The sequence below is a fragment of the Cladophialophora yegresii genome (genome assembly GCF_000585515.1).
Source record: "Cladophialophora yegresii CBS 114405 chromosome Unknown aczIN-supercont1.2, whole genome shotgun sequence".
In the NCBI taxonomy this organism is placed as follows: Eukaryota; Fungi; Ascomycota; class Eurotiomycetes; order Chaetothyriales; family Herpotrichiellaceae; genus Cladophialophora; species Cladophialophora yegresii.
Window position 1 is genome coordinate 4,509,923 of NW_006913046.1, and position 22,375 is coordinate 4,532,297.

The following is a 22,375-nucleotide window of genomic DNA, read 5'->3' on the forward strand; positions in this document are numbered from 1 at the left end:
GAACAGATCCTCTTCGGGTGGGCATTGTTTGCCGCTGCCGAGGAGGACTGGGACACAAGTTCGGTTCGCACAGGGTATGCAGGTGCAGGTTGCCTTTTTCTAGCTCAGGCAGGAAGAATGCCGCAGTCGACGAGCTCTCTGGATGACGAAAGGCGGTCTCTGGAGTGATGGACTGATGGATGATCCTACCGAGCAGGTGCCGGTTCTGAGCAGACTAGATGGACGCAAGGCAGCGTCGTTCGGGTCAAGGAAAGAGAGTATTGCCTTCCAGGTGGAAGCGATGACCCATTCTTGCGGAACAGTCGTTACGTGCTTGCCTTAATCTCCCTGCTTCGAATACCCTGGCACAAGCTGCAGTCGATACCAAGAGCTTTGCTGTCGGGCGATGACAGGGCTGTGCATTTCAACTCCAAACATTGGCGGAGAGCAGGCCACTCACATTGCGTTACTGTATAGCCCTGGTCGCTCGTATGCAGCCATGCATTAGCGTCAGCGGTGGTGGCCTCTGTAACAACCTTTGTCTACTCCGTACAGTAGCTGAGGCTGAGGACTCGATCAACTCCTTCCAACAACTTTGGTAACCCGCCATCATGAGTACCCGTTTGACTCGTCGCAGGGTCTGTCTCACAGCGCAGCCGGCGTCTTATAAGTTGAGGCCTCCCCTTCCCAGAGCCTTCTGACTTCTATGCCTGCGAGTACTCCCGCGAGAGAGCGCAGCAATGGAGCCGCGCAAAAGAAATCATCCCCATACTCGAAGAGAATGGGAGGAGGAGATCCGGCCTACCTTTACGGCGCTCTATCGCGATCAGAATCTCAAGCTGTCAGAGATCGTGGATATCATGAAGGCACAGGGGGTTCGAGCAGAGTAGGTGCATACTCGATCTGCACCCAGCCTTACGCGACTGACCTGGTTCTGAGGGCATGCCATTACAAGACATATATCAAAAATTGGGGACTCGACAAGAGGAACAAGGTAAGTGCTACATGTGCATCGTATGCCCGTGAATGAGGCTGACTCCTTCCTCTCCAGCAATCTGACATGTTATTTGCCTTTCAGAAGCTTCAAGAACGGCATGGGAAGGACACTATCTTCTCGATTCGAGGTCAGAAACGCAGCCGACATGATGTCGAACACTACTGGAAGCGGAGGCGGCTTAATCCAGCAGAATTCTCTCCCGCGACGCCTGGTGGCGCCACATACCGCACCCCAAGCCCATGTCCTGATAGAGATGCTTCTGCGGGCGACACAGAGCATCCTGTGGAAGGAATCCTCAGCTCCACTCTTGTCCGAAGTTCGAGCCCTGATCTCGCCCGGATGAACAGCCAGCTATGGCTCGTAACCTCTCGGCCAACCGGTGTTCGCATACTCAATTCCCCTGACTCACTCAGGCTGCAAGACCAGGCACTTCATTACGCCAGACTGTATTTCCAGGTCTGTGCTGAAGACGTGGCTCACGACGAGAATCTCAGTATCTGGCAAGAGGCAGCCACCATAGTGAGCGAGTTCAGGGTGAGGCTTACGAACCTATTGGTAGCTATGGAGTACCGCCATTCACGGGTCAACGCGGAATCTGCTCGGCTTGACATGGACGAAATCTTGCCCAAACTTGCCATGATTCCGCCTCTGCCTCTGATGGCGGCCATGCTATCTACGGTGGTCCATTGCAACGAATTCGGACAAGAAAAGGTTTCAAATTGGGGTACAGCGCTCAGTCGTCAGATCATGAGCGCAATGGCCGAGCTGCATATTCAAGGCCGTTCCCTGTTCATGGCCCTACAGGCAGCCAGTCGATCATCCAGCGTCGCAAAAGAATTGTCACACCGACTATTGCTGGCGGGGAACGACATCCTAGCCCGTCGTCTTGGTGAGCAGCACGAGGAGAGCTGCCGCCTGCTTTCGGTCATGGTGGAAGCTGCTATCGCTCTTGCAGATAAGAACGCAGCTCTCCGGAGTGCCAAAGACCTCTTTCGGATTCAGTTGTGGAAATACAATACCAATACGACTGAGGATAATCTCATTAACCTCTTGCTGGCCAAGAACTATCTTATCGAATGTCATATCGGGCTCGAAAACTTTAGCGAAGCCCAGAAGCTGATCGGTGACGGCCTCCGCATCTGCATCCACGGTGGGCCTTCAGGCTGGCGGGACGAATTCCAATCGAAGTTCCACTTGGCGCAGTCCGTTGTGGAATTGGGAAAAGATCGCCTGGTAGCAGCAGCTGAGTTCCTGACCAAGGTGCTTACCATGAGGCTGCGATCGCACGGAGCTGGAGATGGCGTGGCTGCGATTGCTGCGGAGTGGCTTAAACGGATCTTTGAAGACCAGAGAACGAAAGTGCAGGTCTTGAGCGATGAGGAGGCAGGTTTTAACCCACATGGACAAGAGAACGTTCTTAATGCCGAAGTAGAGGATGGCATTGTAATTGATGAGGAAAGCCACCGTGTCGCTGAACGGGAAAGGGTTTGGGGGGACGAAATCGGCCCGCCAAGCCAAGAGGCCAGCGTGGGCCTAATTTCTCAGCAGAAGGGAGACTCTGATGCTGGAGTCGGCAATGCCGGAGTAGCAGCACCCATGGCGGAGGTGCGTCAGGGACCGTGGTTCATCCCACAAGAAGAGAGAGAGATGTGGAGCGACGTGCAAGCAAAAGAATGGGCCCAGCAAGGCGGACAATCACACCAGATGGACTGGACTGATTACTTCGATACTTGGTGAACGGATGGACAAGGCTATATTCTAGAGTGCGCGACATAGGGTAAATGATAAGCAACACAATCGATGCCCCGGGTCCAATGTCTAAACACTAGCTGAATATCTTCTGTTGATGAAGCAAGTGCTGGCTGTGCTTGCTGTTTGCAGTTCCAACCAGGGCATCTGATATACTCTAAACCAGCGAGGCATGTACCTCAACCTGGGTCTTACTGGCACCAGTTCCCCCCTAGTACCCACTCTTTGACTCTGAGTATCCGGCGAGGTTGACGTCGGATGCCACCAACGGACCCGAGTTACCTGGCGAGCAGGATTGATCCCTATCACAGCATGGTTCTCCGTCCCATGCAGGCGTGACAGCACATCCCCGGAACCAGCAGTGAAAGCAGCGCGAGTAGCGCAACTCCCTCTGACCATCCCCTTCCCCTTCCTGACGAGTATATGAAAATTCATGGCCTAGACTGAACGTCTTGCAGCCATGGTAGACAGATCCTTGTTGGCCGGCCGTGCGGATATCTAAGGGATGGTCTGGGATGAGCGAGCGTCACGGGGTGGTTCGCGGTAGGGGTGACCTTATTGTCATGAGTGTGACGAGATGGCGGTAGTCGATCGCCTTCCGGACCCGCATATGCTTCTGTGGATGAGAGCGTGGATGTTTGTCTGGCTCGGTGTGTTGCGTCTTTGTTGTCCTGTGCTTTGCTGTGCCGTGCTTTGCTGTATTGCGTCAAATATGTAGTACCGGACGTCATGGCACGCTGGCGCTGGCGCTGGCGCTCGCATTCGCCTTCGCACTCGTGGGCGCTGGCCTCCGTGACGATGCTTTGGACTGGACGAGCCTTCGTGTATCTTGCTGCACGATGGACATTCCTTCTTCTTGCTTTGTGGCGGAAGGGTGTTCACTTCCTTGCTTCGGGACAGGAGAGAAGGGCCGGTTCTGCATTATCCGGAGCTGGGGCGGGATTTTTCTCAGACCGTTGGTAGATTCCTTTGACATCGACGTGGCATGCATTTCCTGTGCAGCAGGCAATCTTGAACGATTATGGTACAGTACTTGCGCCACGACACTGCCATCCACGAATACTCCTGCGCGGAGTCTCACATGGGTAACGTGATCCGATGACGCTGTCCCGCAGCAGCAAATCCGAGATGCCGCCCTCGCAGCACAACTTTTGCACTGTAAAGAATCGAGACGTCCGTTCCCGTAAGTAAGGAGGCGTCGAAAGTCGACTCCTGCATGTTCCGCATCCACGCTTCAGGCTTGAGACTCTCGCCGTAATTCACACGGCAGAGGTGTTCGTCGACGGCGGCGCGACTTGACGTGCCTCGTACTGAAAGAGAGGCCACTTCCTCGCGCGTACAGTCCGCATATAGTTCGCTTGGTCGTCCGGGATCCGGGGTAGCTCGGCGGTAAATTCGCGGCTCGCGTAGACTCGATGCATGGCAGCGGCGCCGGCGACCACGATCCCTGCAACGAGGATGCAGAGGAAGACGACGAGGCCGTCCGAGAGGCCCATCGTGAAGACTTGCTGGTTGAGTGACTGACTGATGGACCGTGTTTGTGTCTTTGTCTGGCTGGCGATGAGCAGCCAGGTAGAGTTAACAGTGACGGCGGCAATAAGTTCCCAGGACGAAGAAACGCTCGACGCCTGAGGTATGTGAAGGCTTCCAGCACGAGGACAGTAAATCGATGCTCGAAGAGGGTCAAGGCTTCAAAAGCCCGAGAAAAAGACTCACATGGCAAGGGGCGCGGGTGCAGTATACATTAGCGGAGGGGTAGGCAGTGTACACAGCACGCCGTGATGTGCCCAGAGATACACTACCCAGCACGAGTCAGGAGTACGCCATACTCCATAACTGTGTATAAATCCCTATGCGCCGTTCGGCACGTTGGCGCATCCGTGGCATGTAACGTGGATGGAGACCAGCATGGGCGTGGGAAAGGCGTGGAATTGGGGGGATTACGACGCCCCGAGGCAGACTTGCATATCAGAGATGCCTCTTTCGTGCGCGTACCCGAACAACCCAATAACAGTGGGTTCCCACACCGACGCGTCAAGGCAGACAGTTTCGCAACCATTGCACTGAACCGGAAAAGCCTGTCGAGGCTGTGAGTGACTGTCTCAGGTTGTGTGCATATTTTCCAACCCGTGAAAGGTTGTTGGTCGCGCTTCGGTCCAGGTGAGCCGGATACATCCGGAGGGTGCCTTAGTTGTCCCTGAGCAAATACGCCCTATTGTGTACCTGAACGGTGTGGCAGTGCACACAATGGATCGTGCAGCATGTGAAGCCGCAATGACCGGGCAAGTATTTGAGTTCACTAGTTCTGCAAGGCTGTGGGAGTTTGCCCATGATGATGGAGGAGGCATGGCCGCGTAGCCGGCGCCGAGCCACTGTAAGGAGAGAGAGTGGTGGAAGAAGAGGAAGAGGAATAGAGTCAGTGAGCCTTGCGACGTAGCACGCTCGTTCTTGTTATCGCTTAGCCGGTGGATTGCCATTACTCAACACCATGGGCCCCGCCAGGGGAGACGACGCTGGCTCCTGGACGCAGGTTACGGACATAAAGCGAGCATGAGCGAACAAGTCAATCTGCATTGCGTGGCCGATGCTGTGGGGAAAGGCGCACAATACTCCTTACGGTGCGTACTCCGTACTTTGTATCCTCTTCGCTGGATCACCTCGAGGAATAAAGGCAATTTATCTGCTTACAGTATTCTCACTTGCTGCTAGAGTATCCTGTACTGATTTGCTTTGTCCTCACACTCAAGCGCTACCACGCCTAAAAGTCAAATAATCTGCGTTCAGAAGTGAAGAGACGCTCAGCTGAGACAACTCTCACTTAGGAGTAAGGAGACAGTCAGCTAAGAAAACTCTCATTCAGGAGTGAAGAGACAGTTAGTTGAGCCGAATCTCACTTAGGGACACAGAGACGGTCACTAACATCACTCTCATCGAGGAGTGAAGAGACTGTCAGCTACCTCCTCGATGCCTCGAGGCGCTCTGCCCAGAATGTCTTCGATCAAGGGATCGACCGTTGCGGTCTCCCCATTCGCAATCCCATCATGCCAACCTGCCCAGCTCTCAATGACCCAGAAGCCGCTTTCCGGAACACTCTTGTTCTCTTTGTGATATCGTTCAGCCTCCTGTCTGCCTACGATGTTGACCTTGACTTTGCGACCAGTACATTTCTCAACGATCTTTGCAACATCACTAATGCTGGTGGCTCTGGGCCCCGTGAGATTCAAGGTTTGGCCAAGATATCCCTCGTAGTTCTGAAGGATCTTGGCAGTGGCTTCACCTAAGTCGTCCCATGTGACCCAGGACACAGGACCGTCGTTGGGAATGACAAACGTGATCTCACTAGTGTCGCCTTTCTTGAAGGTCTGTGGTTGGAAGCCAGCGTACAGCCACCAGCTTTCCGCGTAAATGCCCTCTCTCACAATCACATACTGCAGCCCAGTTTTGGTGAGATACTCGATGGTCTTGATGTGCGCTTGTTGGACACCGGCTATGCTGTCCATGCCTGTCTTGCCGCCGAACATCAGACTCGAGTAAATGATGGTCTTTACTCCAGCGGCTTTGGCAGTGTCGATGGCGGCTTTGTGATGAAGCCATCTGTCGACGCTCGGCGAAGGGTATGAGACCAGGAAAAGAGCATCTGCTCCTTTGAATGAGGACGAAAGTGAATCTGGAGATGTAAAATCGCCCTCGCGTATCTCAATGCCAGCTTCCTTGGCAGCAGGTGGGACTTTGCTGGGATTGCTTGTTGAAATGATTAACTGGGAGGGTGGGATGAGCTTCTGGCGCAAGAGGGTGTCGAGGACCCGGGAGCCCAGGTTTCCGCTTGTGCCGGTGAGTACCAGCATTGCGAGTGATGACAGACAGGCTCAACGTCCGATGTAACTGACGGATACACTACTGGCGCAAGAGTCGTTGTATATCGTCCGCAAATAATCTTGGAGAGAGAAATCGTACTCGAGACCGAACGCTTACCTGATTTTCATGACGTTTCCTCGCTTCGGCAGTTGTTCTCCGAGAAGAACGCGAATTCATCAGCAGTCCTTTATCTTGACTGTGGAGGACCGGAGCAAGAGACTGCTATCGACCATCAGTAGACCTCGACATGGTAGGACTTGGGTGCAACGTCTGTGTTTCTGGCCAAGGCGTTTGACCCGTACATGGAGAGGAGCAGCAGGATTCTGCTTGGTAGACTTCGAGCCCCAGCTGTTGCCGTCGAGAAGGGGCCTGGAAATGTGCTTGAGTAGGGTGGAGTATCTTGCAAAGTTGGTCCACCGTAAAATCAATATTCCATCTTGACGCGTCCGACGCGCCTGCGCTTTGCAATTGAGCCCTCCGAAGAATTCCTATCCGTCCATTGCTGCCCTGTACCAATCCACCTGCAACTGCCTGGACAATGTCAGGGCAACCCGAATCGTCCTCCGCTGGGGCAAGAAAGGCTCTCCATGCCAATGCCAACGGTACAGCGCCTGACTACGAACTGCCCTGGTTGTTCACCCCGCCTTATTTGCATGTTAACGCCGCTAACCCATGTCCAGGGTAGAGAAATACCGACCTGTCTACCTCGATGATGTTGTGGGAAACTCAGAGACGATTGAGCGACTCAAAATCATCGCCAAAGATGGGAACATGCCTCATGTCATTATCTCGGGAATGCCCGGTATTGGCAAAACGACCTCGATCCTATGTCTTGCGCGTACTCTACTTGGTGATGCATACAAGGAGGCTGTCCTCGAGTTGAATGCTAGCGACGAACGAGGTATCGATGTTGTACGGAACAGAATCAAAGGTTTTGCCCAGAAGAAGGTGACGCTGCCTCCGGGTCGACACAAGCTGGTGATCTTGGATGAAGCAGACAGGTACGCAGGCAGGTGACCATTCCATGCGTACGCAACTGACGTGGACGTCAAAGCATGACTGCTGGAGCGCAACAAGCTCTGCGAAGAACCATGGAGATTTACTCGAACACAACTCGCTTCGCCTTCGCTTGTAACCAATCAAACAAGATCATCGAACCTCTGCAGTCGAGATGCGCCATCCTACGATATTCACGCCTGACGGACGCGCAAGTCGTGCAACGGTTGATGCAAATAATCGAGGCAGAGAAGGTCGAGCATACCGAAGACGGCCTGGCTGCTCTCGTGTTTAGCGCCGAGGGCGACATGCGACAAGCCATCAATAACCTGCAGAGTACGTGGGCAGGATTCGGTTTCGTCAGCGGGGACAACGTATTCCGAGTTGTCGACAGTCCGCATCCCGTCAAAGTTCAAGCAATGATCAAGGCATGCTGGGAAGGGAAGATCGACAGCGCTGTCGACTCGCTCAAGGAGTTATGGTAAGTCGCATCCATCACATTCGAGGGAAATGTCCGCAAATGTGGGACGCGTCACTGATCGGTCCGGTGCAAACCTAATAGGGATCTTGGGTACTCCTCACACGACATCATCAGCACTATGTTCCGGGTGACCAAGACGATTCCGACGCTTTCGGAGCACTCGAAACTCGAATTCATCAAAGAAATTGGCTTCACTCATATGCGCATTCTCGAGGGAGTGCAATCTTTTCTGCAGTTGAGCGGCTGTTTAGCGAAATTGTGCAGGATTAACATGAAGCCCGAATTATTCGAAGTGCCGACGTGAAAGAGCTAGCAATCAGAAAAAGGGTCAACCGTCAAGGCCTGATGATCAGGGGAATGTCCCTCACGAGCGTCTCGGTGGACGGAGCGGACGACGACACGCGGCGAGATGAAGGGGTGATGAACATGACGGCTTGGCAAAAGGTGCCCAGTCTGCCAAATCCGCCAATCTGCGATTGAGCTCTGCGGCGAGGGCACCATCGACACGGCTCTCGGGAGTCGGGCCTCAGCTTCCGAACCACCGATATGAAGCATAGCTCAGCCTTCCACCGGGAATCCGCGTCATCGCTACAACGAGTTTGGTGATTCAGTGACGTTTGACGACCGTCAGCTCCATACGGAATACTCGCGGTGCTCTATGAATCATCTGATGAGAATCGAACTTGGAGGCCGTTCGAGGAAGCGTGGTAGGACACGCGGATTGCTCTGGCCCGTATTCGCCCGTCAGGCGCACAGCGGAATCTCCAACCAGAGCTGAGGCTGAAGCAAGGCCAACAACCAGAATTACTAGAAAAGTTTGAGGGTAGTCCTACAAGCATGGTGCGGCCGCCAGTCAGGCATTTGACGGGCAGTAAAAGTGCGAGCTCGTCGATACTTGAGGCTGAAGTGCAGATTTTCAGGACCGCAGTTTACGATTTCCCCAGGTCCGCAAAAATAGCCACGAATGAGGACTGATGTAATGCCGGCCCTTCAGGAAAGTTAGCCCCGATTAGGGTCCGTCGGAGTGTGACAAGCCAATCGATCACACGAGCCCAGCCGACTCCTTTCGGGCCCTTCAAATGGAACTAAATGTCCCCTCACTAAGCCGCAAAAGGACTAACCAATGGTTTTGTCCCTTGCTAAACGAATCTTGTGCGCTGACGCTTGGCAAACCTGCAGCAGAAATTCCCCCTTTTGTGGCTTGCATGACGCGTCGTCCCTCCGACCTCCGACCCTCGAGCTAAACTAATGCTAGCCAGGGCAGGTTTAGTCGTCTCGTCAATCCAGCCACTGGCACCCGAATCTGGTGCTAGCTGCTGCTAACTTCGGACTCCCAAGCAATGGCCTCAACCAAGCGGTAAGGCTGTGCACTCCACCCCCAGCCCGCGCCAGTTCTCTCACAGTCCGACTGCGGTGAAAACAAACGCATGTCCTGCCTGATCCTGAGGCCGAGAGATCCCTTCTATATCTTGCCCGTCCCTGCTGCTTCGCATTATACTTGCACTTCGATCAGCAACTCGTCCTTAAGACTTAGTACCTCCACGACCGATATCAGACCCTCACAGTCGATCTCCCTTTGCACGAAGGAGACAACTCGTACACCAGACCACCGCCAGTATGAAGTCCTTTGCAGCGGCCGTGCCCCTGGCAGCAGCCTTCTTTACCACATCCGCCCTCGCCTGGCTCCCCTCCTGCACGTGGTCTGACTGCATGGGAAGCTGGGATGGCTCCTCCTGCTCGTCGTCAACGGGCTGGGACTGCCTCTGCTCCAACCAGACAGCCATTTCCCAGTTGAACACCTGCGTCGCCACATCTTGCACAAACACCACCGATCAAGAGGGTGAGTTACAAATGATGTCTCGAGACAAGCAAGAAAGACCACAGAGCTAACCATTGGAACAGCCATCTACGGTGCTGTTGCACAGCTTTGCGCCAATGCCGGCAGCCCAGTCACCCACTCGCAAGAAGCCACCTTTAGCGCTACCTCCGGTGGCTCGGCCTGGCCTTCTCAGATCACCGCCGGCCCAGGCTTTGGCCCTGGTGGCGGCTGGAACTCCGATCAATGGTCCAGCTGGATCTCCGCCTGCTCTACCGGTCTGCCCTCCGCCCCTAGCGGCTGGGGTGGTCAAGGCCCCTGGGGCGGCCCGGGCGCCTGGGGCGGTAATGGCGGCGGTCCTGGCGGCTTCCGTGGCGGCCCTGGTGGTGGATGGGGTCCTTGGGGCACCAAAGCCAGCGGCATCGACTGCGACTCATGGACCACCTGGACCGCTGGCTGGGGTCCTTTCTCCTCGTGGACCGGCACCTGGTCTGGCTGCAGCACAACCACCAACTCTCCCGTGCCTGCCACCATCACCACGACCGTCACAACCGGTGGCCAGACTCAAGTCATCACCGGCACGACCTTTGGTATCCAGGCCGTCGCTGCTGCCACGACCGGCGCCGACTCCGACAGCGCGGCTCCTTCTCTGCGCGGTCTTAGCGCTTGCGGCGCGCTCGTGGCAGCCATTCTCGCCACCATCATTGCCTTGTAATCGAGGTCCACGATGGATCACCGATCTTGAACGAGTTTTGCATTGAGCGCTTTGATTGACGATACCTTTGCATGAGAAAGGATATGGCTGAACCACATGAGTATACTGGGACAGGCTGTGGCATGAATTTGACGAAGAATTGCGGGTTATCGTTGGATAGGATACCTATCTATCTATCTACCTATCTCCTAATTCTATAAACATTGTATTGCTATTAGTCCTGGCGGATACGATATCCATTTATCCTACATGTCTCCTTACAGCGAGTGAGGACTGATTCTCGTTCGCTCCCTCTGCCTCCTTTGGTTCAGTGACAGAAGGAAGCGTCTTACCCAGAGTACTATACTCCGTACACTGCCCCAAGCGTTGAGGACGCAAAAGGTTGACCACGTAAGAGCACTCCAGTACACGAGACTCAACCGAGGAGCTGTAAATGGACGATCCCGGCTGTATCAGACTTCATTTGCTCGCAGTAAGTGAGGCGAGAGCGTGGCTATCGTTTCTTATCTATCTTCTATGATTCTATGTTTCCTGACTTCCTACGGCGGCCATGACCGCGGATGGGTTCCACCGTCTAATGGCTGAAAGACCCGATGGCGTGTCTCGGGTCTGTCCTGCTGGTTGGCAGTTTTTTGTAGCCATCCCATGCATCGCCTTCACGTCTCTACTGTAGGTACATACGGAGTACCCTGTGGCGCATTCTATCTCACGCCCTGGACGCCGCGGCAGCAAACGCTGGTTTTCGGGGGCTCTGGTGGAAGCCTGTTCCCTCTCGCTAGTAGAGGCATGTACGCTGTCCTCGGCCAGGTAAGGGAAAGTACATTAGACCCTCTAAGCGGGATACCTATAAGATTTGACGGGGACGATTTGGCGGGCCATGAATTATGGCGAGCGGCTTAGTGAGAAGATGTGCCGTTACCATCGCTGTTCGGTTATCAATCGCAGTCGGTTCTCCGTTGGCGTCCGCCTCGAGTCGCAGTGTGAGCAACTCCTTATTTCCTTGGAGAGCGCCATGCGTACGGTTTGCACTGGGTACCAGCACTCTATCCTGTGGGCGAGTTCAGCATTCTGTCGACGACCAATTGGTGGAGTCACTAGAATCAAACCGAAGAATGCGCAGTGAACAGAGAGAGATCGACGTCATTTGGCGGGTTCGTCCGTACAGCTAGCGACCCACCGGCGCCACCCTCACCAAAGAGACTGAACTACAGTGTAAGAAGGTGCGGTAGGTGTGATAGAGGACATGCTCAGTTTCATGGTGTGAGATTTGGAGGAAAGACAGTTGATCACTGTTTACGACGGTGAATTGTTCCTGGGTGCGAATAACCTGTCTGTATTGGTGACTACGCGAGCAACATCGCAGCCGACCCTGCCACGAATGGTTGTCCGATGGTTGTTGCCTGTTTGCTGCCACTTGTTCCTGCCAGCGATGAGGTGACTGCGAATTTTGGATTCACAGCCAACTACAAGTTGATCAGTCCTACAACCACCTCATCAACCCTTTTATCCTACCCTTCCAAACCCTAAAACTGACCCTACGTGAAGAACCATGGCTGGAACCTCTCGCCGCATTCTCTTCTCCATCTTCTGGTTGCTCGGCCTTGCCTCCCTATCTTGGGCCCAAGATGTCGGCGACTGCGCGGTGAGTTCTCGATGAGTCACTTAGATTGCCCTCACCAGGCTGAGTATCATGAAGCTTAGTTGCATTGCCAATGTCAATGGCACAAGCTGTTCGCAAAGGTAGGATGGTTCCACTTGTACTATGGCCCAACACTAAGCATATGGACAGTGAATGGTCATGCCTTTGTGCCAACAACATGTACATCGAACGGATGAACAACTGCACGATGACTTCCTGCAATGCCACTCAGCAGGAGGGTAGGTTGGAGTCTTACGTTGCTGTATCGCACGCATACTCACTGAGCACAGTCACATTCTCTGCCGTTGCTGAGCTCTGCGCCATCATCAGCGTGCCTATCACCATCGGACCTGAAGCGACTGCATCCATAGCAACATCAAACCCATTGTTCAGTACAGTCGGTCTACCAACGCAGTCTAGCTTACCTCCAGTGTCGACCCCCATACTTTCAAGTGCTCCTGCAAGCTCAGAAATACTGGGATCAACGCCAGGCTCAATCGCCACGCAAGAGAGTCCAACATCTTCTGCAGAGAGCTCTTCACCGACGTCGGTCGCGCCTCCTACTAGCGCAACGGCTCCTCCTTCCCAGTCGTCGTCGAATGACCTGAGCCGCCTCTCCTCACCTTCAGGATTATTAGGTCTGGTTCTGGGCGTGGGAATTGTGAGCATCTTGAACATGTTCTGGATATGAAGACAGCGGATCAGCAGCCGGGATGTTCAGGCGGCGCCCCTTGGGCAAACCGCTACGAGCCTTCATGCTCAAGAAGCGAGATCAGATGGCGGACTCTGTTTGCACAGTGAGGAGCAATGGTTCGTGCAGGCTGGCCCGCTTGCACAGGGCAACCAATGGTGGCTTTCGCCGGTAAGACGAGGCTAACAACGACGGGGAAGACTGAGGCTTCGCCGAGGAGCGGTAGCCTTAGGCTTGGTCCAGTGGGAGGAAGGCTTCTCCTTAACTGGCGCTCAGACGATTATGACATAATTGCGAATGAGATTACTGCTTTCCACGGACTTGAAACTCCTGCCTGGAGAGTTCCAGCGAAAACCACGGCATCGCCTCGGAATACGGCTATCCGGGCCCTGGCACAGTCCTTGATACATGGCATTGCATCGTGGCACTTGAATGTGGAAAGCTACGAGTACAAGGCGAAGTTTGACAACGGGCAACCCCGTTTTTGCGCATCGTTCCCCCTTTCCAAGAGTGATGCCCGAAAGTGCCCATGACCGTTGCAGAAGCTAAAGACCCTCGGTCGCCCCAGTGTGGGCACCCGCTATCCGGACCAGCATTCTGGAATCACGCGAGCTGCTTTGGGACAGATTGGGCAGCTATGATCTGCGCATGCTTGTAATAATCCGGGCTAGCGACTTTCGAGATGAAGGAATGCACAGGCCTCGCAAGCCTTTGGCCGTACTCGGAGTGGTGGTAGGGTACCAGGTACTTTTGGGCGATGGGTATCGTCTAGCAGTTCAATAAAAGAAAGGGTTGGCGAGGAAGGCTAAGGCTAAATGGTGCGAAGTGGCTCAAACCTCGCCAAACGGCAGGGAAGTGAGGGAAGTTGGATCCGAATGGATGGTCGCACACAGACCAATATAATCGGGCACAGGATACGGAATAGTCGAGTCAGCCCAGGTTGGGCCCCAAGAGAAGCGAAGGCAAGAGTGCGCAAAGAAGATTTGGTCGTTTCCGACTCGTCCTCAACACCTGTCGACGAGTGTTCACTTGTAGCTTTCCTCACCTAGAATCCACGTTGCATGGCAGGATGCTGCCACGGCCGTCGTGCAAGCAGCCAGAGAAGAAGCAAGAGCGCGAGAGTTTGCAGCAGCAGCAGCAGCGCGTGTTCCTGCATAATCGCCGTCTAGGCGCCCACCCACCGCAGGCAGATTCCGACCTCGAGCTACAGGCACCAATCTCAATCTCCCCTTTCCACTCATTCACGTCAACGTCCACGTCTACGTCCACACCCACGACACAGCTCCCGCCAACAGCAACAGCGCTGCGACCTCTGGCCCGACCTGCACTACTGCCACCACGGACCCCCCAGATCTCAACGGCGGCCATCTATCACCGCGTGCGCTTGAAAAACAACCTGTCAGAGATGCGCCCCAATTAAGCCCCGATACCCGCCATTACATCTCGAAACCATTGCCTCCTCCTCCACCACCGCCGCCAGCACGACCACCCGTCGAGTCGCGCAACTCATACAGGAGATCCTTCTTGGAAGTGCTGCTGCCACGCCAATACCAGAAAAAAGTCCTTCCGCCTGACACCCGTTCAGCCACGTCTCGCGTTCTAAATCCGATTAATTACGTCCCTCGACCGACCCCCGTCCGTGTACAGCCAGAACGACCCGGGCAAATACCTCAGCTTGACACGGGCTTGCGAGGGGTTGGCGAGGTTAATACCTTGCTCAGCCTGCCCGAGCAACGCCGCTCGCGGCAGCACTCGCCGACAGATCCCATAGTGGAGCACAGCCCCCATCTGACTCCCACGGGCGACCGTAAAAGCGTCGCACTTCCCGCGAACCTTGAACCACGCGGCACAGTCTACGCCACAGAATCCTCTGCTTGGGCAGGCACCGCTGGACTGATGGTTGACCTGGAGAAGCAAGACCCTTCGACTAATGGCATCAAGCAGCCGGAGAAAGCACAGACGATAGCTACGTCGAGAAACAATGCCGGAAATACAACAACGCAACAGGGCTCCTCTGTGCTAGCACAGAGTTACGGCGTCAATCCTCTTGATCAACCGCTCCAGCCTCCTCGTCGGATCACTTCCCACAAATCACTGAAACGCGCTCAATCTACAGCCTCGATACACTCGGCCGGTTTCCCCAATGGCAGAACATACGCAGACCCGACTCACCCACCAACCACCGGTGCCTCGCAATCCGACGCAGAACGAGGCCTCTCCCGTCATGATGGCACGGAAGACGACGATGACGATGGAGGCGTCGCAGAAGAACTCGCTTGGGGCCCGTCCCACCCTTGCTTCCCTCATGTAAATCCTCATGTCCCGCTCAACAGCAGAGAATACACGGCCACACGGATAATCCGTGTTCGAAGAGACTGGATGGTTGCAGGTGACCTGGCGCCCACATTCTCGAACATATACCCCGAGATCCTGGACCCACTGATGCAGGAAGTCGAGTTTCGGTATGTGATAGAACATATCAATCAGACACTATGTCAAGCGTACGACCCGTTCAGCGCGTGGAATTGGTTCGACGGCATCTTGGGCGTGCTCACTGGCTGGTTCTGGGAGGACTTCCGACCTTGGGGCATCAAGGGGGCGCTTAATGGTCTGGAAGAGTGGCTGGAAGACTGGAATCATACTGTGGGTGCGCGGGACGGGGTTAAGATCATCCCGCTTAGACGGACGGGGTATCTATGCCTAGATGTGCAGATTCCAGATCCACAAGTCAGAATCGTCGGCGAGGACGAGAGCCAGGCGAGGCCCAATACAGGCGGAGAAGGCACGGCGCCACCTACGGCAAAGCAGCCTTGACACTTTGCGATGAGTGTCCAGACAACGGCGAAAGGAGAGTCAAAGCCGAGATCTTTGACTCGCCAAGGATTGAGTTACCTGGTTGGTGACTCTGCCCATTTCACCACCACTACTCCGGCGTTGCCATTGACTTCGACAATGGCATGCCTGAGAGTACGAAGCATCTGAGCGGTTTTAGCAAGGCGTTGTGCGAATATTGTCTTTCGGTTCCATGTATGGTTCAGATGCATGGATAGGCCAGATTCGGCCGACTTGGGGCTGGCATGGCGGTCTGATTTCTACGCAATTACATCTCTTATGTTCTTCTACTGAAACGGTACCGCCGACTCGGGTCATGGAGTTTGATAGCTACTGTGCTTACCATTGTCCAAACACAGGGGTACTGTAGCTGCGTGGTGTTGACCTCGTCAATGCATGGTCTCTGCATCTTTGCGATGGCAGGTCGGCGTGGTCGGCTATGTACCGGCGTCCCGTACTTTGCCTGCCTGGCACAAAGGCATGCTTGATATGTAAAATCCGAGTCAAACGGTGAAGGCTGAAGCGCTTCTTTAACCCGTCAGTTGAGCCGCTCCACGCTTCTCGTGGGTCCTCGCTCTTAGCCTTGAAATATCCTCCAAGACGGGAGCGACGATTACGTTCTGGAAAGGCCCTCCGTGTGATGACTCGGTACATTACTGAAGGATTGTCGAGACGAGCAAGAGGAAGGCCGGAACGGGGACGCCGGGCTTTTCATGCCTCACGGCTCAGGGTCTTCCAGGAGCATTGACGGTTCAGATATGAGATGAAAATCCCGCGACACCGAGATTGTGTGTTGAGGAGAAGCCGGGACTTGCTTCTTTCTTCCACTCTCCCTCACGTCTAGCTTAAGATACTCCGTACTGGTGGTTGAGGAGCGTGGTATGCTGTCTCAACGCGAGTACATAGATTGGACCGATTGCTGCAGTCACCCCAGCAGTAGCCCCTCCCCTACCAATGGCGTCATACCGCAGTCGGTACTGTATAGATGCTGTCTCGGCGCGATAACTTGGCGCTGGCAGAGGTCTGCGTCTATTCGACTGCATCCACCATAGCCCTGTCTTCCTTCTCTTCACAGCTCAGGGTGCTGGCAATACAGTATGCAAAAGGCCCGACCTCCACCTCCACCTCCGCGACCCAAGCCCAAATCGCTCTCCTCCAACACAGTCTCGCCAGCACCATCCAGTGTCAATGTCAGTGCCACAAGGCGGAAGCGCGGCCTAGGCTGGCCGTGGGACCAACCCAGCACGCACTTCAAGCTGTACGAGCCTCACGCCGGCACAGCCGGTCGCGGTCGCATCTCATGGCTCTTCAACTGGGAGTGTTGGACCCCGGACGCCGTGCCCCAGGGGATCGAATGGATCCCCTGCGTCCGCACGGCAAGCAATGCGCGCGACCAGCTCGACCCGTCCTTGACGGACATTATCCAGAACCGGGGCATCAAGACGACTGCGCTCTTGGGGTTCAACGAGCCCGAGATCCCCGAGCAGGCGAACTTGGGTGTCGACGAGGCGGTGCGGCTGTGGCGCGACGTCGTGGTCCCCGTGAAGCGGAAGTTCGGGTTGAGGCTCGGCAGTCCCGGCGTGAGCAGCGACGTGGGGAGGAGTAAGCCGTGGTTGGACGCGTTTTTGGCTCAGCTGCACGGCCATGATGAGATCGATTTCCTAGTTGTGCATTGGTATGGGCTGCATTTCGCGGATATGCGGGCGTTCTTGGAGGACATGCATGCCTCGTACAACAGGTTGCCGGTGTGGGTCAACGAGTTTGCGTGCTCGAGGATGGGCAGTGGCGGGGAGGCCAGCGCAGAGGAGGTCGAGGTGTTCATGAGGGAGGCATTGCCTTGGCTTGATGGGTGCGAGTGGATTGAGAGGTATGCTTACTTTGGGAACAAGGATGTTGGGGCCTGGGTTGGCAGGGGGAATAACTTTACAGAGGAGGGAGGGCCGATCGAGACGGACGGGAAGAGGTTGACCAGGGTCGGTAGGCTGTACTGTGAGCTCTGATAACCCTTGTCAGGCTCTGTTGCGAGCTCTGAGATCGGCATGTCACTGGATGGCGGGAGTGATTCTACTTCTATTGCTCCGGAGGTCTATTGCTTCTGCCGAGAGATGCCCCTTGCTATGCGAGTTCATCATGTCTCAACGAGATCACCCAGCTGGTCAACATAATATGCAGGTCGCGTGTCACCTTCCAAGAACTCCTCCTTGGTCGATACACCGGTCAACACGCCCAACGTTCCTCCCAACTTACCCTCCAGCCCGAACCGGATATCCGTGTTTGCGCGATCGCCCACCATGCACGCCCGGCTGCGGTCGAACTTGAACTTACCCTCAATGGCATCCATCATGGCCTGGTTGGGTTTGCCGAACGCCATGGGCTCCTGCCCACCCAGCATTTTGGTTAGGGGCGCCGAGATTGAACCCGCGCCGGGAAATAACGCGCCCGCGGACGGCAGCGTCGAGTCCATGTTCGTGGCTAAGAACAGCGCTCCCCGCTTGATGTAGTGGTAGGCGTAGCACATCTTGAGATAGTTGAAGTGGAAATCCAGGCCCACCAACACCACGCCCACGTCCGGGTCTAATGCTTTGGGATCCCCCGCCGCCATCAGCTTGTAGTCCTCCGGCGTGACGTCGCGCCTGTATGCGGGATCGGTGCCTCCTAGGTGTGACACGCCTTCGGAGTCCAGCTCCGTCTCGATGCCCGCTTCTCCGACGACGAAGACTTTATTCCGCTTCTTGAGCTCGGGGTGTCGTTGTGGTAATATTCTAGAGATGTAGATGGCCGCCGAGTACGATGAGCCAAACACCTCCTCGACCGTGGCGGGGATGCCCATGCTCTCCAGCTTCTTCCTGTAATCTTCTCTCGATTTTGTCGAGTTGTTGGTCACGAACACTACCTGCTTGCCTTTGTTGCGCAGCATCTCGAGCGTAGGCACACTGCCCGGGAAGAGATGATCTCCGGACCAGAGCACGCCATCGCAATCGAATAGGAAGACCTATGCGGCGCAAAACAAGTCAACGGCATTCCATATTGAGAAGGAATGGACCCACGTCAAACTTATCGAGGAATTGCGAGATGGCTTCCTTGTTGCCCGTGAGATAATCGGGCGTTGACATGACTACGGGAGCGAACAACTCGGAAGAAGGAAGGGAGCAGATGGTTTCTGATTTGGAGCGACTTTTGTGCAGTGAGCGCGACTGGTCTTGCGGTTTTGCTCAATATTTGTTCATTCAGACAGCAATCGCAGTCGCTTCTGTTGGAGAAGCGCAGTCGTCCCGCATCCTCACAGCCTCATCCGTGACTCAGTCATTAGCCTGAACATGAGTCAAGCACGAGGGAGCTACCGAAGCTACAGGAAGGTGGCGCAAGCGCCAAGACAATAGTAAATACCTAGCTCACCACACACGTTCGTTCGCATAGCTTGGAGAGACAACAACTTGACGACCAGATCTTCCTTTACAATTCTCGTACCGTGTAGTGTGTACATAGGCATCTCAGAACCACAGCCAGCGCCGTTCGTTGTGCCCTGATATCGAAGTGGGCGTCGCTGGGCTCACTTTGTCTACCCCGGACTGGTCGAATCCAGACCGAAGAGGGCTGGGCTGTCTCGCTCCTGGGGCCGAAACTCTTCCCCTTGGGCAGGCGCTTCCAACCTGCTACACCCATCTGGGAAGCATTGAACTTTCCTGAAGCAGCTTCGTTACCGTCCGTTGTCCGTCTCCTGCGGCTTGCAGTCTTCAGGTCTCGGTGGCTAATGCAATTACCCTCGCAATCCGTACACACAGTGAACCCCGACGCCCAGTTTCACTCTCACACCATTTCCCTGGCTACTCGGTCCTGGAGCCTGGGCCGGCGATTGCGCGACACGCCGCCACATCCTCGAATCTTGAGCATCGCACGCGACTCGCTTCCAAGGGACTGGGTGAATGGCTGATTTCTGACTTCCGTGATGGTGTATGCTTCGACATATCATGTTGGCCTCTCCGCACTGGTCCTCTGCCCTCCTCGAAGCTGCCTGTTATTCGCGTTTCGGACAAGGGTTGTAAGGGGGGACTCTTTCTGACTACAGCCAGGAATGGCGCGTGTATGCGCCCTGAACAGTACATTGACTGATTGCACTAACGTCGTGAGGCACAGTAAGTTTCCGCAGGATGACTTCCAGACACAATCGCAGGCCTCGCTGCAGGTCTCGAACAGACGTTAGCCCTGTGGACTAGGTCGGGTTGGACGGCAGCGAGCTGTGGGTGACCATCCCGGCCAACGGAAGTGGCTTTGCATCGACTGGGGTCGGACACGGCTGGGATTTGGGCCTTGCAAGATGCCTGCGCTAAACGACGACCAAACATGCAAGGCGTACTCGGTGGCCGGCGATGATACCTCGACCAGCCTCCTCTGCAAAAGTACAAAATGGAGGGCAAAGCTCAGTTGCCCGCAGTGCTGGTTCTGTTCAAGCTGTCTCTACCACTCCAACCATGGCATCTGTGCACGGGAGACGTATCTTGACTCCTCAAAGTCGCAGGTTTGCCGCTCAGCAGATCCCAGTGTCCACAGGCACCCACGCGCTCATTTCACTTGCCGATTTGGACGATGTCTCGTACACGGCCTTGCCAGCTACGCCCGAGCTGGAATGGGTTGAGACTCCGCCAGCCGCTGAGGATCCTCTGACTCCGGGTCATAATCCCGAGGTTGACGACGGTGTGCTCTCGCCGGATTCTCCTCTCGCGGTTCGCAATGCCGCTTTCGATGTGCTCAACCTCTCCCAGCTTGACTCAGATGTGCCGAAGGAAGTCCTATCGAAACTGACCGACGAGACCGATCCGAGCAGACGCCTGTTCCAAATCGAGCTTTCGAGCGTGTCTTTAGCCGCCACCTCTCGGCTACGACCATCACCTCCGAGCCGCAATGCGCCTGCTGTTCCTGGCTCTCTTCTCCCATCCGAAGTGGGGCAAGTGCAGTCTCTGAGAACGACTCTGTCAGTCTCAAGCCCGCGGTCAAGCTCAACCAAGTCCTGCGAGGGTACCATTGGCCCACATGCTGCTGCGGGCAGAATTCCAGCTGTTACCGATAGTATCAAAACAGAGGATAGCTTGAAGTTATACGAAGGGACGATTGCCACTTCATCTCAGGCCAAAACTACCGCCATCAACACCTCAACGGCAAAGTCTCCGTGCTTGACCGAGAAGAAACCTCTAACGCTCTCTATAGCGTGGGAATTGAACGCCAACTTGTCGAAAATCCTGCCATTTGAAGCGGTAGAAAGATTCCAGGCCAACTGTCTGAGATGTATTGCAACGACGCAAGCAGGTTCAAGATGCCAATCGTCAACCGCTCCGAAACTCAAGCAAAATTTTGTCACCGAATTGTGCGACGCCCTCTTGTCGCTCCAATGCTCGTTTGATTTTGCAGCCTTCGCGATGCACATGGCGCCACACATTGAAAGTGTGATGTGTGAGCGATGGCATAGGACGCCGTCTCTTGCCTGTTTGGACGAATTGTCCTCCTACTCTTGGGAGCCGAGCGAAATCGTCACGCCCAACGCACACCAAGCCACAGCTATTGCACACAGCGTGGAAGCCGTCTTCAGACTCTGGAGCTCGGCTTTGATAAGCGTTCCACCACAGGGCAAGCTCGCAGACCCACCAGCGCAAGGAGTCGTCGACGGCGTGCAAGACGCGCCCCGCTCAACGTTTGACTTCTCCGGGGCTGTAACCGAGGCGGATCATGCGCCCGGTTACCAGGCCTGCCCAAAAGCCCCAGCAGCGTCGAAGGTGGGACCTACTCAAGTCACTGACACGGAGAAACCCGAAAGTCCAGCACCTGCACAGGCAATGATCCGTCCGAAACCTGTCCATGTGTCGACTCACCTCAACCACCGATTCGTGAAATATATAACCTCTGCAAAGGGCCGGGACCGCACGCCTCAGCAACTGATCCGAGAGATCCTCCCGAAGCCCTTGACCCCGGCCGACATGCACCGCACAGGCTTTGTCTACATCTACTGGCACCCGCCTAACATGGGGTACGTCAAGATCGGGTACGCCACAGACGTGAAGAAGCGGCTCGCAGACTGGAAACGACAATGTCGATTCGACCTGGCGGAGCACGCAGTCCACGGATCCGCCACCGCCACCCAAGTGCGGCTCGCACACTTACATCGCATCGAGTCGTTGATCCACGCGGAACTAAAGGAATACCGGCTCTTGGAACCCTCCTGTACGGGCTGTGGGAGGAGTCACAGGGAGTGGTTCCACGTCCACCCGAACCATGCGCAACGGGTGCGGGCGAAATGGACGAGTCGATCGTTCTACGCGGGCGGGCTGTTGGACGGCAGCATCCGCGACGAGGATATTGAGGGCTTGTGCACCTTGATAGAGGCGGAACCGGTGCCGCCGCTGTTGTCTCGGTCGACGGGGAAGAAGACCACGAAAGCGAAGGTAATGTGGAGCGGTGGTGGTGGCCGTCGTGATTTGAGGGGACGTCGTTGAGTAGAGATAAAAAGTCCGGCTTGCTTTGCGCGAGGATTTGGATTTGGATCTGGTAGGGATAGGGATTACGAAATGTTGGGCAGTGAATACCCCGAATGCCACTGTACAGTTCATATGTGTGTGTGAAAAGTTGGGGACGGTTC

The 22,375-nt window shown here is 55.2% G+C and overlaps 9 protein-coding genes across 9 annotated transcripts; 6 read left to right on the plus strand and 3 right to left on the minus strand.

Annotated features, from left to right (window-relative positions):
* Positions 1-719: 719 nt before the first annotated feature.
* On the plus strand, positions 720-2,713 carry A1O7_03545 (uncharacterized protein; the record flags this gene model as incomplete). Its single annotated transcript, XM_007757564.1, has 3 exons — positions 720-865; positions 919-973; positions 1,031-2,713. The coding sequence occupies 3 exons, from the start codon at positions 720-722 to the stop codon at positions 2,711-2,713; spliced, it is 1,884 nt and encodes a 627-aa protein (XP_007755754.1).
* A 1,271-nt stretch (positions 2,714-3,984) lies between these two features.
* A1O7_03546 (uncharacterized protein) lies at positions 3,985-4,221 on the minus strand (the record flags this gene model as incomplete). The annotated part of the gene is made up of 1 exon (XM_007757565.1): positions 3,985-4,221. One exon carries the CDS (start codon positions 4,219-4,221, stop codon positions 3,985-3,987), a length of 237 nt encoding a protein of 78 aa, XP_007755755.1.
* Positions 4,222-5,652: 1,431 nt separating this feature from the next.
* On the minus strand, positions 5,653-6,570 carry A1O7_03547 (uncharacterized protein; the record flags this gene model as incomplete). Its single annotated transcript, XM_007757566.1, has 1 exon — positions 5,653-6,570. The coding sequence occupies one exon, from the start codon at positions 6,568-6,570 to the stop codon at positions 5,653-5,655; it is 918 nt and encodes a 305-aa protein (XP_007755756.1).
* Positions 6,571-7,118: 548 nt separating this feature from the next.
* Positions 7,119-8,361, plus strand: A1O7_03548 (replication factor C subunit 4; the record flags this gene model as incomplete). Its single annotated transcript, XM_007757567.1, has 4 exons — positions 7,119-7,213; positions 7,261-7,581; positions 7,635-8,057; positions 8,139-8,361. The coding sequence occupies 4 exons, from the start codon at positions 7,119-7,121 to the stop codon at positions 8,359-8,361; spliced, it is 1,062 nt and encodes a 353-aa protein (XP_007755757.1).
* A 1,313-nt stretch (positions 8,362-9,674) lies between these two features.
* A1O7_03549 (uncharacterized protein) lies at positions 9,675-10,588 on the plus strand (the record flags this gene model as incomplete). The annotated part of the gene is made up of 2 exons (XM_007757568.1): positions 9,675-9,897; positions 9,960-10,588. 2 exons carry the CDS (start codon positions 9,675-9,677, stop codon positions 10,586-10,588), a joined length of 852 nt encoding a protein of 283 aa, XP_007755758.1.
* Positions 10,589-13,987: 3,399 nt separating this feature from the next.
* Positions 13,988-15,732, plus strand: A1O7_03550 (uncharacterized protein; the record flags this gene model as incomplete). The annotated part of the gene is made up of 2 exons (XM_007757569.1): positions 13,988-14,039; positions 14,105-15,732. The coding sequence occupies 2 exons, from the start codon at positions 13,988-13,990 to the stop codon at positions 15,730-15,732; spliced, it is 1,680 nt and encodes a 559-aa protein (XP_007755759.1).
* Positions 15,733-16,847: 1,115 nt separating this feature from the next.
* A1O7_03551 (uncharacterized protein) lies at positions 16,848-17,750 on the plus strand (the record flags this gene model as incomplete). Its single annotated transcript, XM_007757570.1, has 1 exon — positions 16,848-17,750. One exon carries the CDS (start codon positions 16,848-16,850, stop codon positions 17,748-17,750), a length of 903 nt encoding a protein of 300 aa, XP_007755760.1.
* A 128-nt stretch (positions 17,751-17,878) lies between these two features.
* Positions 17,879-18,863, minus strand: A1O7_03552 (4-nitrophenyl phosphatase; the record flags this gene model as incomplete). Its single annotated transcript, XM_007757571.1, has 2 exons — positions 17,879-18,742; positions 18,798-18,863. The coding sequence occupies 2 exons, from the start codon at positions 18,861-18,863 to the stop codon at positions 17,879-17,881; spliced, it is 930 nt and encodes a 309-aa protein (XP_007755761.1).
* Positions 18,864-20,219: 1,356 nt separating this feature from the next.
* A1O7_03553 (uncharacterized protein) lies at positions 20,220-22,232 on the plus strand (the record flags this gene model as incomplete). The annotated part of the gene is made up of 1 exon (XM_007757572.1): positions 20,220-22,232. One exon carries the CDS (start codon positions 20,220-20,222, stop codon positions 22,230-22,232), a length of 2,013 nt encoding a protein of 670 aa, XP_007755762.1.
* Positions 22,233-22,375: the final 143 nt, after the last annotated feature.